This window comes from Diabrotica undecimpunctata, chromosome 4 (assembly GCF_040954645.1).
Source record: "Diabrotica undecimpunctata isolate CICGRU chromosome 4, icDiaUnde3, whole genome shotgun sequence".
NCBI lineage: Eukaryota > Metazoa > Arthropoda > Insecta > Coleoptera > Chrysomelidae > Diabrotica > Diabrotica undecimpunctata.
Genome location: NC_092806.1, coordinates 18,933,794 through 18,948,606, shown reverse-complemented (window position 1 = coordinate 18,948,606; position 14,813 = coordinate 18,933,794). Strand labels below are relative to the sequence as shown.

Genomic DNA, 14,813 nt, shown 5'->3' with positions numbered 1-14,813 from the left:
GAGGTTCATTGCCATGTGTGGTGGACTACGGTTCCCAGCATTCCTTCCATTTTGCGTGGACGCTGAAACTTTTCTCACGTAGTTAGCTTGCCAAAAGAAATGTGGGCCGCTTTAGTGTGACATTTGGGACATCTTTATGAATCGGGAGCTGGGGGTTTGCAATTATTTTTCTGTATTCCATTAGGAGACTCTCTTTGATATAAATCAAAACAGAGAGCCATAGAGTAGAAGTACTTTTTATTCATCTACGGATAATCCCCATGGTTACATGGCTCCATGGGTGCTGTTCATCAGCTCTAAGTCTGGTCTACTTAGTCATCATGATGAGTGGTGTGGATGATTTTATTTCCAGTGTTTATTTTAGCGGCAGTGTTTTCTAGGTGTTTTTCAATTCCAGCGTTTTATTCATTATGATACCTAGATATTATAGGTATGAGTTGAAACGTAGCAGTACGTTATTAAAATATACTTTGAGCTCATTTTTTGCTTGCTGGTTATTCAGACGAAATCAGACAACCTTTGTTTATTCGTATTTGGAATAAGAGCCATTTCACTAAAGTATTTACTGAGAACTATCAAATCTTATGTTAGTATGTTGCTTGCGTCTATTGTGTTACAGCGAGCGGCTAGTGCTAAGTCATCAGCATATGCATATTTTTTTGCCATCGTTGAAGAAATGTCTGATTATACAGATTGAAGAAATTTGGTGCAAGCACCCATCCTTGAGGAGCCCAAGCCCAAGGGGGTGCTCTTACTACCACCAGTTATTATTTGGAACAACCTATTACACAACATATTTTTTGGTAGGGTCGTAGTAGTTTCGTTGTCATCTTCACTCAATTGCTTATACTGACGGTCTTCTTGATCAAAATTATCCTATTCTTCTCCCTCCATTATTCTTCAAACAATCTCACCTAAATATTTCTTTCATCTTTGTTGTATAACATTAATTAATTAACTGTAAATTTCTTTGGTTCAATTGATATCATAATCACCTTACCACTATCCGTATCAGATTTAACTTTTAATTTATTTTATACAGGACCAAAGAAATACAAGGCCAGTCATGTAAAACAACTTTATTTTTGTAGTATACCTAAGCCAAATTTTATATCTACAACTACCATTAAATTTAGTAACATATATAAGAATCATTTGGGGGGTTCAGGTATTTCTCAAACGTTTCTTGATTAAACTGGATCAGGACCAGCTCATATGTAATAATTGAAGCAGCAATCTAAAAAAGATAACATATCGTCATTCTAAACGCCAACAAAATTAAAAAGAAGCCAAAATACTTAATTTATATATACAATCTGTAGTTTTGCATTGTGTTTTATTTTAAATTTTAAAAAAGCGAACTGGGCAAAATTTGCAGATGAATTGGAAACACAAGTGAAAAATATAGTCCCGATCCCCAAAAACTATGACGCGTTTATCAAACTTGTAAAACGAATCACATGTAAACACATACCCAGAGGATGTCAACAACATTACATATCTGGTCTGAACGATGAAGCAAAAGACATTATGACAAAGTACACCGAAGAATATAGTAAAGACCCATTTAGCGAAGTTACGGCAGAGATAGGGGAGAGACTACAGCAAACACTAAGTGCCTCCAGACAACAACGGTGGAGCGAGACTTTAAGTAAAATGGATATGACGCACAGTAGTAAGCAGGCTTGGAATATGATCAAAAAACTTAATGGTGATCCCACAGAGATGAAAGAGCTATGTACAATAACACCAAATCAGATAGCCCACCAACTGCTTCTGAATGGCAAAACAAAAAATCGTTGCAAAACGCCAAAGATTATAAGAACTCAAGACCAGGAAACAACTCTCTTGCGAAACTCATTTACCATCGAAGAGCTCAAAAATGGTATTGACTGTATGAAAAATGGAAAATCACCTGGAGTGGACGAAATCCTAACAGAGCAGATAAAACACCTCGGGCAAAAAGCGAGACAATGGGTGCTCGATCTATTTAACATCTGTCGCTCTACCTACCAGATTCCAAAACTGTGGCGTAAATCAAAAGTAGTAGCCCTTCTGAAACCTGGGAAAGACCCTGAACTACCGAGTAGCTACCGTCCGATATCCCTGCTATGCCATTTGTATAAATTGTATGAACGTCTCATTTTAAACCGCATCCAGGAAAAATTATATGCAAAATTAATCCCACAACAAGCAGGCTTCAGACCAGGTAAATCATGCACAGGCCAAGTGCTGAACCTAACAGAATACATAGAGGAGGGATTTGAGCAGAAAGACATAGTGGGAGTAGCCTTGATAGACCTCACAGCGGCCTATGATACGATAAACCACAGAACCCTGCTAACTAAGATCTATAACACTGTGCTTGACTACGACCTGGTAAATATCATTAGATCACTGTTGTGTAATAGACGTTTCTACGTTTTGCTAAATGGAAAGAAGAGCAGATGGAGAACCCAAAAAAATGGCCTACCTCAAGGAAGCGTTCTGGCGCCGTCCTTATTTAACATCTACACCAACGACCAACCAATGCACCCTCAGACTGAGAGTTTTGTCTACGCTGATGACCTTGGTATAGCCGTAAAGGGGAAAACACTCACACAAGTAGAGTCGACAATGGAAGAGGCTTTAAACATGATGTCAACTTACTACAAACAAAACTCATTAAAGCCAAACCCTACTAAAACCCAAGTATGTGCATTCCATCTCAACAACCAACTAGCGCATGTAAAGCTGAATGTTTCTTGGGAGGGACAACGCTTGAAACATATTGATAAGCCCAAATATCTTGGAGTAGTACTAGACCGGTCACTAACGTATAAATTCCACTGCCAGAACACAAGACAAAAGGTTTCTACGAGAAACAACCTTCTCCGGAAACTTGTAGGGAGCAAGTGGGGTGCAAACCCCCAGGTCTTGAAGACAACAGCTGAGGCCTTATGTTTCTCAACAGGGGAATATGCTTGTCCCGTCTGGGGTAGATCTAGACACGCCCAACAAGTCACCACGGCGTTGAATGAAACATGCAGAATAATTACCGGTTGTATGAAGCCTACCCCCCTCCCCTACTGTACCGGGTAGCTGGATTCTCATCACCAGATGACCGTAGATGCGCCTCACAATATGTGGAGAAGTTCAGGCAAACTTTCGATGAAAGGCACCAATTATACGGGTTTGACGAACCACCAGGAATCAGCCGACTTAAATCAAGGAAAAGGTTTATGAGAAATGTCAGCGTCGAACCACCCGAACTGTTCCCCCTGCATCCAGAACGACCTAATGGAATGAACCTGGACTGGAGAACCTGGCGGACACTGAATCGCATACGCACAGGTGTTGCCCCTGTAAAACAGAACCTCATTAAATGGGGCATCAAGACAGACAGCGACGCACTTTGTGAATGTGGGGAAATACAGAACATGGAGCACCTGAGAGTATGCAGACTTTGCCCATCACAGTGCACCCTCGATGATTTATGGCTCGCAAATACAAAGGGTGTAGACGTAGCCCGATATTGGGCAGAAAAACTGTAGTCGGATCCAGACACGAAAAAGTAAAGTTTGCATTGTGTTGAGTTCAAAATATTCTATTATCCTTCTATTTTCTGAGGATTCTACAGCCTCTTCTTAAAATCGTGTGGTTTTCTGTACAAATATCAGTGCGATAACCCTTGAAGAAAAAGTTTTAGAATTTTGAAACTTCGTATAATGAAAATCCTAGTAAGTTTGGGTAAATTTCGTACCTTGGCTATATCCTTGGGAGAAGAAAAGACTATATTGCCAAATTAATCTTACTAAAAATTCGCTGTACTAATACAGCGACGCTGAGGACTAGGTGTTAAGGTTTCGCAACTTGATAGAGATATTGGTTAAATAATAAATAGAAATTATTTCGAAGTCTTACCGACAACCCCATCTCACTGCAGGTAGTACAAATTATATTAGTAGAGCTCATCACTCGTTTTAAGAGTTAAACGACAACAGAGCTAACCTCAGTGGCAGTGGCACACACGTAGTTCCGGAATACAGCCGCTTCGGACGAAAGCTAACCTTCTCAACTCACCACTGTCCACTTTTGTTCCTGATCTGCTGCGACATACTTGTCGCATCCTACCTGCGGGGTAGCCCAGCTACCGCCACCGCCATCTACATGGTAAAGTACAAACTATATACACCAATTACATTGTTTGCTGTCTATAGCAAAAAATACCGTTTACTTGTATATTGTGTTATATACATTGTTGCGAATTTATATTTGTGTCGAATTATTGACCAGGCCCTCAAATTCCTTGAATTAATCGGGTACTTAATCGCTTGTGTTTTATGTACCTGAGTCTCAATCTATTGAGGATCTGTGATGGTCAATCTAATCTATTATTTTCGTTTGTAACTCATTTGTGACTATAAATAAATACCGGTTCTTTACGTAGCAATTGATTTGTCGATCTTAATGATTTATTAGAATTAAGTGTATGTATGTTATCTGTTTTATTTTACTTGTTTTAAATATAGTTTTATATAGTGTTTTTGCTTCTTATTTGGCTGTCGTAATATACATCATCATCATACATTCTGGTTTTACAACCTTGCGTGGGTGCTAGCCTCCTTAAGGATTTCTCTCCAGTCATCCCTATTTATCGCCTTTCCTTGCCAATTACGTATTTCCATATTTCTCATGTCTTCATCGATATTATCAAGGAACCTTGTTCTTGGTCTTTCTCTTCGTCTCTGGCCAATGGGTCTATCAAGGAGCGTTTTCTTAGCTGGTCATTTTGTTCCATCGTAATATACATACCCAAGACGAAAGTACTTTCAATTTACATTGTAAAGACTCCTTACAGTTGGTCATGTTTTTTATTTTTTCAATTGCTATTGTCATCAGATTTTCAACTTTTATATTTTTACATATTATTACTATTTGTATTTCACAAGAGCCTCTGAAGATCGTCTTCATTACGTAAGTACGTAAATAATATACGATTAAATCTTAACCATTTTTTTTTATCCTCAAATGTAAAAAGATCTCAAATAAATGGGGAATGATCAACTGGTTTTAGTGTCCAAGCGTCAAAAGTGAACCCATTTTCTATAATCATCCTCGTGTAATTATATAAAGCTTGAATGATTTCAATTTTAAAAACGATCAAATTATATTTTCGATGAATGCGAATTAATTTTTTATAATAAATTTTTTCTATAACATAATATATTAATATATTATATTATTCTACTTTCAAATAATTTAACCAAATTTTAATTTGGTTAAATAGATTTATAAAATCAGTAATTTTACAAACAACTACAAAAAGGCTTACACTAAGAACTAATCCTTTTGTGATAAAAAAGAAATTACGGCCTGACAGTGATGGACTGCTGGTGTAGATCTGATTGATGAACATGGCGACCTGAAAAGAAACTGCCTCTTAGAATCTTGATATTTCATTTTATTTACAAACAGAAAACTATTTTGTTGCATTAATTCTTTATTTAATTCAATAAAATTGCATTTGCGTACATATTTATTAACAATAAATTTAGTTAGTTAGTAATCGACAATCGTACACGATACACACAGACATTTATGCCACTATCGGCTCTTAATTCCGTCCATTTCGCGCATGACGTCAGCTTCGAGGACCAACACTTGCCATTTGACTTGCGGATGCATTGTTTACATGATATTTTTACGGAGCGGAGAAAATATTTTGGTACTGTTAATTATTATTATTCAATGTATTGGATAAACAATAAATAATCGCTTAATATAATAATATTATCTGATATGGTCCAACTGTTCAATGAAATGTTCGATTTGTTCAACTCGCATTCAAATATCACTCAGAACTGTCTAGAAAGAAAGGAATGCTTTCGGTACAGATATTCACAGTCAACGAAACTTACTGGATCAAATTACGGTATTCATTAAGTTTATGAGAGTAGGCACTCACAAGAAAATGATTCCCTTTCAAAAAGGAATTTTACTTACAGGTAAATCAATGTCACAAACGTACGATTATTTGAAGAACAAATAGGATGAACAAATACGTTGTGGAGTATATATTAGCTTCCAGGATAAACAAAGATGTTCTTGAGAATTTTTTTGCGAATATTCGAGGCAATGAGTGCAAGTAATGATCACCTTCTTTCAACTTTCGGTATAAACTTTGATGGTACATTCTGGGCAATAATTCGGCAGCAATTTTCACAGAAAACCGAAATAATGAATTAAAACAGATTCTAATAAAGAGTGTTTGTTGGATATTCTCAAGGACTCTCAGGGAGTAACATCTGATCTAGAAACAGAAGAAATTTGCTTTACGCAGAAATTGTTATATATGAATTGTTAAATTGTTGATGAATTTAATATGCGGAAAGAGAAATTATGACGGTTTATTTTGTAGAACCATATTAGTTGCAAGACGAATTTATCAATGACAAAATAGCGCAGATAATGCAAGATTTTGGGGTGAAAGGGGTTGGTATAGTGTATAAAAATTGCACTTTCATATATTTATAAAAATTGCATTTTTATACGCGATTGGGACCATGCCATAAAGCCAGGATATTACTGTATTCCTGGCTAATCAGTTAAATTAGAAAGTAAATCTGGAAAAAACCTGAAACAGGTCGATTTTTATTCTTAAATTGACAATTTACAGTATGAAAATATTATCCCCTTCCAGCACCCCCTTTGAATTATAAGCACCCCCTCGAAAATTTGAAATACCAAAGGGGGTCGTGTGGCATTTTGTTAGAAAGGTATTTTAGTCCTCTATTCAGAAATATAAAGTTTTTTAAGTTTGGTGCAATGATAACTGAGAACATTGATTTTTAAGATGTAAAATTTTGATAATGTGTCTATCACAAAACTTAGGTTGAATGAAGATAATAATGTCACATAATATTTAGAATGTATTTTTCAATGTAATTTTCAATTAATTTAAATGTTCAAAATGACCACCATTCACTTCTTGACAATTTTTTGGCGATTTTGGAATTCTCGCACAACATTTTGTACGACCTCGGGGGTTATTTTGTTAATTTCTTCCGTTTTCCTAAATTTTTAATCAGCAGTACTGTTTGGTCTATTCAAATATACTTTAGATTTTAAATAACCCCATAAGAAGTAATCGAGAGGAGTCAAATCGGGGATCTAGCCGGCCATTCGATCGTTCCACGTCTTCCAATCCACCTATTGGGAAAAACCTCGTTTAAATAATTTCTAACTATACGTGCAAAATGCGGAAGAGCTCTGTCTTGTTGGTAGTAAATAGATCGATCTATCTCATTTGGATGATTGACATCAGGAAAAAATGTTTGTAATGTAGGCACTAAAAATTTAATCAAAAAATCTAGATAAACCTCACCATCAACTGTGCCATCAAAAAAATAAGGACCAATACTTTTATTGTTAATGATTCTAGCCCAAATGTTAATTTTTTTAGGATACTGCGTGAGTCTCACACACCCAGTGAGGATTTTCTCTGAATTTGTTAACCGTTCCGCTAAATGAAACGTCACTTCATCAGAAGAAATTATTTTGTTTATGAACTGCAAATATGCGTTCATTCTATTCTTGCCTTCTATCGGGATTATCTTCATTTAACTCCTGAAACAACTGAACTTTGTAAGGGTGGTATTTTTCTTTATGCAAAATTCTCAAAATAGATGATTTTACTTACATCATTGACGGCAGCCAGTTTTCGAGTTGTCTTATGCGGATTTTCCTCAATCTCTAGAAGTACATCTAACTGTTTTTCATCAGTAAATTTAACATTTCTACCTGGTTTTTCAATATTCTTTACATGTCCAGTATAACGAAACTTCTTTTCAATTTTTCTAACTGTAGACTGCAAAACTTGACCAGAGTATTTATTATTAAACATTTCACAAACCTCGTTTAGAGTTCTTGTTTTATTACCAAAACCAATCATAATTAAAATGTCTATTCTTTGAGTCTCGGACAAATGAGCCATAATTAAATTTAATACTCGCACAAATATTATACTGACGTCTTTTAGTAATTTTAAATACCTAAATGACAGCAGCCTACTAGATTCATATCAGTTGTTTATTTGGCTTTTTGACTAATATTTTATTATCTTCAAATTTTTTCCCTAATGTTTAGCAAAAGAGATACTAAAACAGATACAGATACCTGATTATTTCTAAAGTATATTTTAATAGACCTGGCAATATTGCTGATTTAAAAGTTAGGATAACGATAGAAACTAACAAAATAACCCCCGAGGTCATACAAAATGTTGTACGAGAATTCCAAAATCGCCTCGGTTATTGTCAACAAGTGAATAATGGTGGTCAAGTTGAACAATTTAATTTAATTGTAAAAATCAATTTTTTCAGTTATGATTGCACAAACTTAAAAAAACTTTATATTGCTAAACAGAGGACTAAAATCCCTTTCTAACAAGGTGCCACACGACCCCCTTTGTTATTTAAAGTTTTCGAGGAGGTGCTTATAATTCAAAGGGGGTGCTGGAAGGGGATAATATTTTCATACTGTAAATTGTCAATTTAAGAATAAAAATCGACCTGTTTCAGGTTTTTTTCAGATAGTACATAATAACGCTAAAACTGAATTTATTCCATACATATGGACGGCATGGTATATTAATAGTTTTTTACTGTCTTCCTTTTCATCTAATAATAAAAATAATACAAAAAAAACTAAAAAAGAAACAAAAAACCTGGCACTGTTGTATTAGCAATAATTGCGTCAGAAACTCAACAGCGTTCACTCATTAAAAAAAAAGAGAAAAAAAGAGTTAAGAAAAAATGGGCTCATTCATAAAAAGTAATAATTCTTTTAAAACATTTCTAAGCAATTTAAATTTATAATCGTTACTCTCTTCAACACACATAAACATTTTCAAAAGGCTCTTAGAAACACTGGAAGGCGTCTTGCGAAATATCAAATAAAAAGGAAAAAGGGCTATTTAGATCACTTCTAAAATATTGCAGTTGCTTACTTTTGTTTTATATCTGTCGAGATTATATAAATCTCAGCTGGTTTTTCTCGTCGGATTTTATGTTTTTCTTGATAAAGACACTATATATTTTATCTACTGTATTTTTTTTTATCACAACGACATCATTCCTCAATCATCTATTCAATTTTTGAGCAATGGGGCGTTATATTTTTATTCAGGTGATTTTTTATCTTTAATAGGCATTTGATCAAACTAGAATAAGAGAAAGTAATATTTTTTTGATTTTGCAGATCTTTTGAAGTATTTGATTTATTCTAAAATGATAAACATACATTTTTTCAAGATTTGATCGCTTGAATTTTAATTTAAACTAACTAAAAAAGTTTAAGAAATGGCGTGTGGAATTAAATTAGATGAAACAGAAGTAATACAGAGAGGGGTAATTAAACTTTTTTTTTAATAGAAAGAAACATTGCCGCTTCCACCAACCAGTTATTAGCGGCGTTACTCAGTAAACAAATCTTTAAATCTGATACAAAATATTGACTGACCTTAGGTAATTTAATAAGTTTTTTACGTGACAGTTTTCTCCTAATAAATCTGGTAGAATATTTGGTATATTGTTTATTAAACGTTCTCTATGATATTTTGGACACTCAATTAACAAATAGACGACGGTAAGAGGCGTAGCACATAGGTCGCACAGAGGGCGTTCACTGGCCGAAAGTAAATAAGAGTGTTTGACCACAATATATTGCTTAAAAAGAATGTGACTGTGATCTTAGTGTGTCCTACACGTAGGCGCGTCAGAACCGTTTAAATAAACCTTGTACTAAAAGCACTAGTTTTCCACTGTCATATATCTGGTTTAAGCGATCTTAATTTAGATTGCGATAGAAACCATTCACACTGTCACTGACCAATCACTTTTTGTTTAAAAAACGTTTTGAGATCTTTACCCAGTAAGCACAAGTACGTAAATAAGACAAACTAAGTACGTACTGATGGGCATGAAGTATGTACAATGTACGTACTTTGCTGTACGAAGTACGTACTTAATACGTACAGAAGACGTACATTTTCCAATTGATGGCAGTAGCGCACCCAGAATTTGCCTCTGGGGGGGGGGGTTTGGTTGGTCACCAAAGTTTTTTTTATGATGTTACCTCCATTTTGAGTTCTTAAAATGTGTAAGTAACAGTGTCGGAATAGGATCCTGGGGGGGGGGGGGGTTAACCCCCAAAACCCCCCCCTCGGTGCGCCACTGATTGATGGTACATACCTAGTACGTACTGAAGGTACGTACCTAGTACATATTGAAGGTATGTACCTAGTACATACTATATACAGTGTGGCGCACCGAAAACGAAACAGAGGCATTTACTGGCAGATGATTCCTTTTTTGAAAAAACGCTCGGACCCGTCGATTTTGTTTTCGAGGGGAACACAAAATTGGCATAAAATCACTTTAACATTTGCAGCCCCTTAAGCGGGGGTGGCATCATCCCTAAAATCTTAAATGAAAAGGGGGGTCGAATGATCCATTAGTGAAAGGTCTTTTAACTCCCTTTATAATGATGTAAAATTCATGTATTCAATTCAGTAGTTTTGGAGATTTATTGATTTAAAGTTTAAAGTAGACTTTAATAGGTACATCAAATTAGTTTGTACTTCTTTCAGAAGAAATTTGAATAAAAGCATTTTCTTGATAAGTAAATGCTTTTATTTACTACGCCCATGGTTTATTAATAATAAAAATAGCAATTGAAGTGTCCTTTGTGACAAAAAAAGTTGTTTCTTGAAGAAAGATAAGTAGAGAATGCCACGTACTTATTTTAAATAGGAAATATTACATTAGTTTGCGATTGATTTGACAAATCTTTGTTGTTAAAATAATTGGTAAATTTCTTTTATATAAACGTATGATAAAACGTCTTTTATTATTGATTGTAAAGACAACTTTTAAATTAACCTTTTTTAAATAATAAAGAAATTACCCAACTATTGTTAGATCAATAAAAATGAAAAATTATTACTTTGTATTAACCTATGCCACCTTTTCAATATAAATTTTGTCTTTTCATTAATGCGGTCTAAAATCACAATCAGACCAGCATGATTTTAACAGGCCATTCACGTTCCGATTTTTAGTCCGACTAGTGGTCCAACTTCTGCAGTTGGATCTGAAATCGGACCGTGAGTGGGCTGGTTGGATTAGTTGGACTTGGACAACTAGTGGTACGAGTCGGAACATCTAGTGGGACGACTTGAAGGTCCGACTTCCGACTGGCGACGAAGTGGGAGCGTGAATGGTGCAGTTGGAAGTTGGATCACAGGTCGGATCGAAAATTTCCTGTCAGTTGACCTTCGGCACCTGTTACGTATGAGATTTCTATGAATTACTTTACGCAAAGATTCCTAGTTCGCAAATATTTAATAGAAAATAAACTTTCAACTGAACGAAAATTACCCCTATTAAAATACACGATTCTTCATCATCATCTACTTTTTGTTAGGGCAAATCATTTTCCTTTCTGTAGACCTACTTCGGACATTCCCACACAGGTACAATTTCCAACACTTCGGATTGTCTACAGAAGAATTATCAACAAACAAGGAAAAGTAAATCATAATTGTACTGAAATTAGAAGTAACTGTTTCTTTATATTATTCTGAAGTGAATTAATGTGCTTAATTGGAAATAAGCCTGAATATTACTTAGAAATTAAATTTATTTGACATTTCAACTTCAACTTCGGAATATTTTGATAACGATTTCCGAAGTGGAAGTCCAAACGTCAAATACATTTAATTTCTCACTCATATTTCTTCATCCAACATTTTTTCTTCTTTTTTTTTTCAAATGATAAGGCTAACAAGCACAATCCTGCTATTTTCCTCCTCCTAATTATATTTATCGATACATTTTTTGGTTAAGCGATGTACACCGTCGTGAAAACAAACTAAAACTGAAGTTGGACCGCTAGTTGGATAGCAAGTCGGAGCGTGAGTGGAGACGAATATCCAACTAGTAGTCCGCAAGTCGGAACGTGAATGCCCAGCTTTAACCAACACACTACCTATCAATGCAACACAATGCAGCATTATCTTAAAATCGATTACATTTTTCTTAACCAGGATCCCTAATGTAAGGACTAACTTATCAATCAGCGTATTGTAGTCCCTACCCTGCTACTAAGAGGCACGTATTTTGAGATACTTGACACAAGGTTTATGTGAATATAAAACAAATACCTTTATTACTTTTCCAAAATTAATCTAAAAGGGCAATACAAATTGAGTCTTCAGTGTGAACTGAGCCTTTTTTTTTGAGGATGGTTATATTTGTGAAAACATATTAAGCGGAATAATGAAAGTAGTTTGTTACATGGAACAGAAACTGGAGAATCTCAGAAGAATGCTGAATCAAATCGAAATGGATATCTTTAGGAGGTCAGAGGATTCGCAACGATGATATAAAAAGACGAATGGAAGTTGGAGGTTTAATAACGACAGACGTCGAGAGAAAGCAATTGGTATGGTATTTGACTCTTGAAAAATATTCTGAAATGGGTTCCTCCAAACCGTAGAAGACGTCAAAAATCCTGGAGAGAAGGAATAACTAAGGCAATGTGCACAAGAAACCTAGAGGAAAACAATGGAATGGAATCCCTTTCACACTGTAACTCTTGAAGAACTATTCCATATATTAGCGGTTAGTATTTACGAAACAACTTCAGTACATATCTGTAAGACTAACACTTTCTTAGAAGGAATTAAAAGGTTCCTTGAATTAAAATAGAAAGAGAAATAGTGGCATTTGAGTTAAAAGAGAAAGCCAAATATGAGAGAATATGAGAGGCCACTTTTTGGTTTTCTCTTTTAATTCAAAGAACTTTCTAATCCCTTTTAGGAAAGTGTTACTCTTACAGATATGGACTGATTCTGTTTTGTAAATACAAAACGAGATGTTTCCGCTAATATATGGAATAGTTTTTTTTCTGGCATAGACTTGTAGTCATTCAGCCAGACTCAACATGGTAGAAAAAAGATTGTCTGAGTTATGGAATAGTTAACATCTAGCTTGTTTCTTTTCTCCTAATAATAATTTCTTATTGTCTTGAACAAAATATGCATACCCCTGAGTGATGCCGACATTCGGTATAATTAAAGGAAAAAGTACAATTATTTGGGTAATGATCTATTTTTTCCTTAAAACAATGCCTAATCCGTTGTTTTTATACAGCTTGTTCGTAGATTTTAATAAAATGTCGCCCCTCTTGTCACATTATTATTCTTTCCACCCTCTCTTTGTAGTAGAAAACTAATTTAACTTTCCCGAAAGTTGTTGCGCACGATGTCGTGTAGATATTTTTCGAATAAAAAATTAAACGACAAGCATAAAGAATGACGTTGTTGTCTTTGAGAAGTTTTTATTTGTGGATGTATGTAAATATTATATTTTAAAAGTTTTTTTTTGAAATCGACTTTGTTAAGAAACTTTAGTGAACGTTAAATCAAAAATCTAAAAGCTCACACATTTTTTTATTACCTCTTCGTTATATAAGTCACAAGGAACAGCATTTAGGATAGGTAATGCAGCTCTTCCTGATTCGTACAGTCATCCGCCATATATAGATACCATTACAGTTCGTGTAACGACAAATACGAATGATCCGAAAAAGTATAACAGTTCGATGACTTGTTCTCTCCTCCTAAAACCAATACAAATTTATAAAGCACATATTTACTTTTTAAAACTACTTTTGTACTTTTCAAGGACTTGGATATAGAGATGAGCACTGTGGTTGTCCAACAAAACTAAAACCGGTGACTGCTTTGAGCATCTTTTTTTTTGCAAAATGCTTAAAAAAAACAAAAAGACCAGGCCTGCTATTCGGCTACTTACGATAGCAGTGCCGCTACAATCTACTGGCACATCACGTACAAAGTGCTCCTTGTAAAACTTACGTGGAAAATCGAACATGTGAGGAATTAAGTTACCCTCTGCCCCTCCGAGCTGAAGTAACATCTCCAAGTCTTTTCTCGCCTTTCTTCTCTATGATTTTTACCGGTTTTTGGACAGACTCAGTCCCTGTCTCGTCTATATGCCACATATCATTAGTTGTAAAATGGTTTTGGCTTAATATTAGTTCTAGGTTTTGAAAAAAGAGCCCAACATTGTGCTTGTTAAAACTTGTACTCCGACTTAAGCTAGTAGACTCAGGAACTCGAATAGACACGTTGTTGTTATGCTGCATGAACTTTGTAAACCAATTATTACTGGCTCGTTTTGTTGGTACCCAATTCTCAGGCACTAGAACTTTGTTCACTATAGCAAATTCAACAGCTAAACTTTTCATTTCTTTTGGGATAATACTAAACAGCATATTCAAAGACTTCCTCTTCTTGTTGTTTCTCGTTGTTGTTGTTTCCCGTTCCCTAGTAAACTGTATTTTGGGGTGGATATTGTTGATCTGTTGCAGGAATGTATTGAGTTTTTCTTCACCATGTTTTCGTATAACAATTGTGTCATCTACAGTACATAGGCCACAGTTTGGGTTTATGCTCTGCTATTTGTATTGCCCTTGTTTCCATATCCTGTATAAAAAAGGTTGACTATTACGGCAGACATTGGTGAACCCATCGGTGTTCCTTCAACTTGTTTGTTTACAACTTTAAATTCGTTTACAACAAATAAGTTTCATAAATTTTCACTTACCTTAAGCTAACAAATAATTGAATTAATATAAAGAGCAAATTACAGGCGTATGTGAAGAGTATTATATCGTTAAAAAAGGAACTAGACTTAAAGCACATAGTACAGGTTTTGGTGTAGTCCTCCCTGACATCTTTCCAAAAT

The 14,813-nt window shown here is 35.0% G+C and overlaps 2 protein-coding genes across 2 annotated transcripts in view; one reads left to right on the top strand and one right to left on the bottom strand.

Annotated features, from left to right (window-relative positions):
- Positions 1–14,813, top strand: part of LOC140438580 (uncharacterized) — a 239,032-nt gene that overhangs the window by 54,813 nt on the left and 169,406 nt on the right. The window lies entirely within an intron of this gene.
- LOC140438581 (gustatory receptor for sugar taste 64f-like) lies at positions 1,133–14,770 on the bottom strand. Its single transcript, XM_072528244.1, is given in 4 exon segments — positions 1,133–1,237; positions 5,315–5,404; positions 13,503–13,665; positions 14,673–14,770. Coding segments are annotated over 4 exon segments (456 nt in total).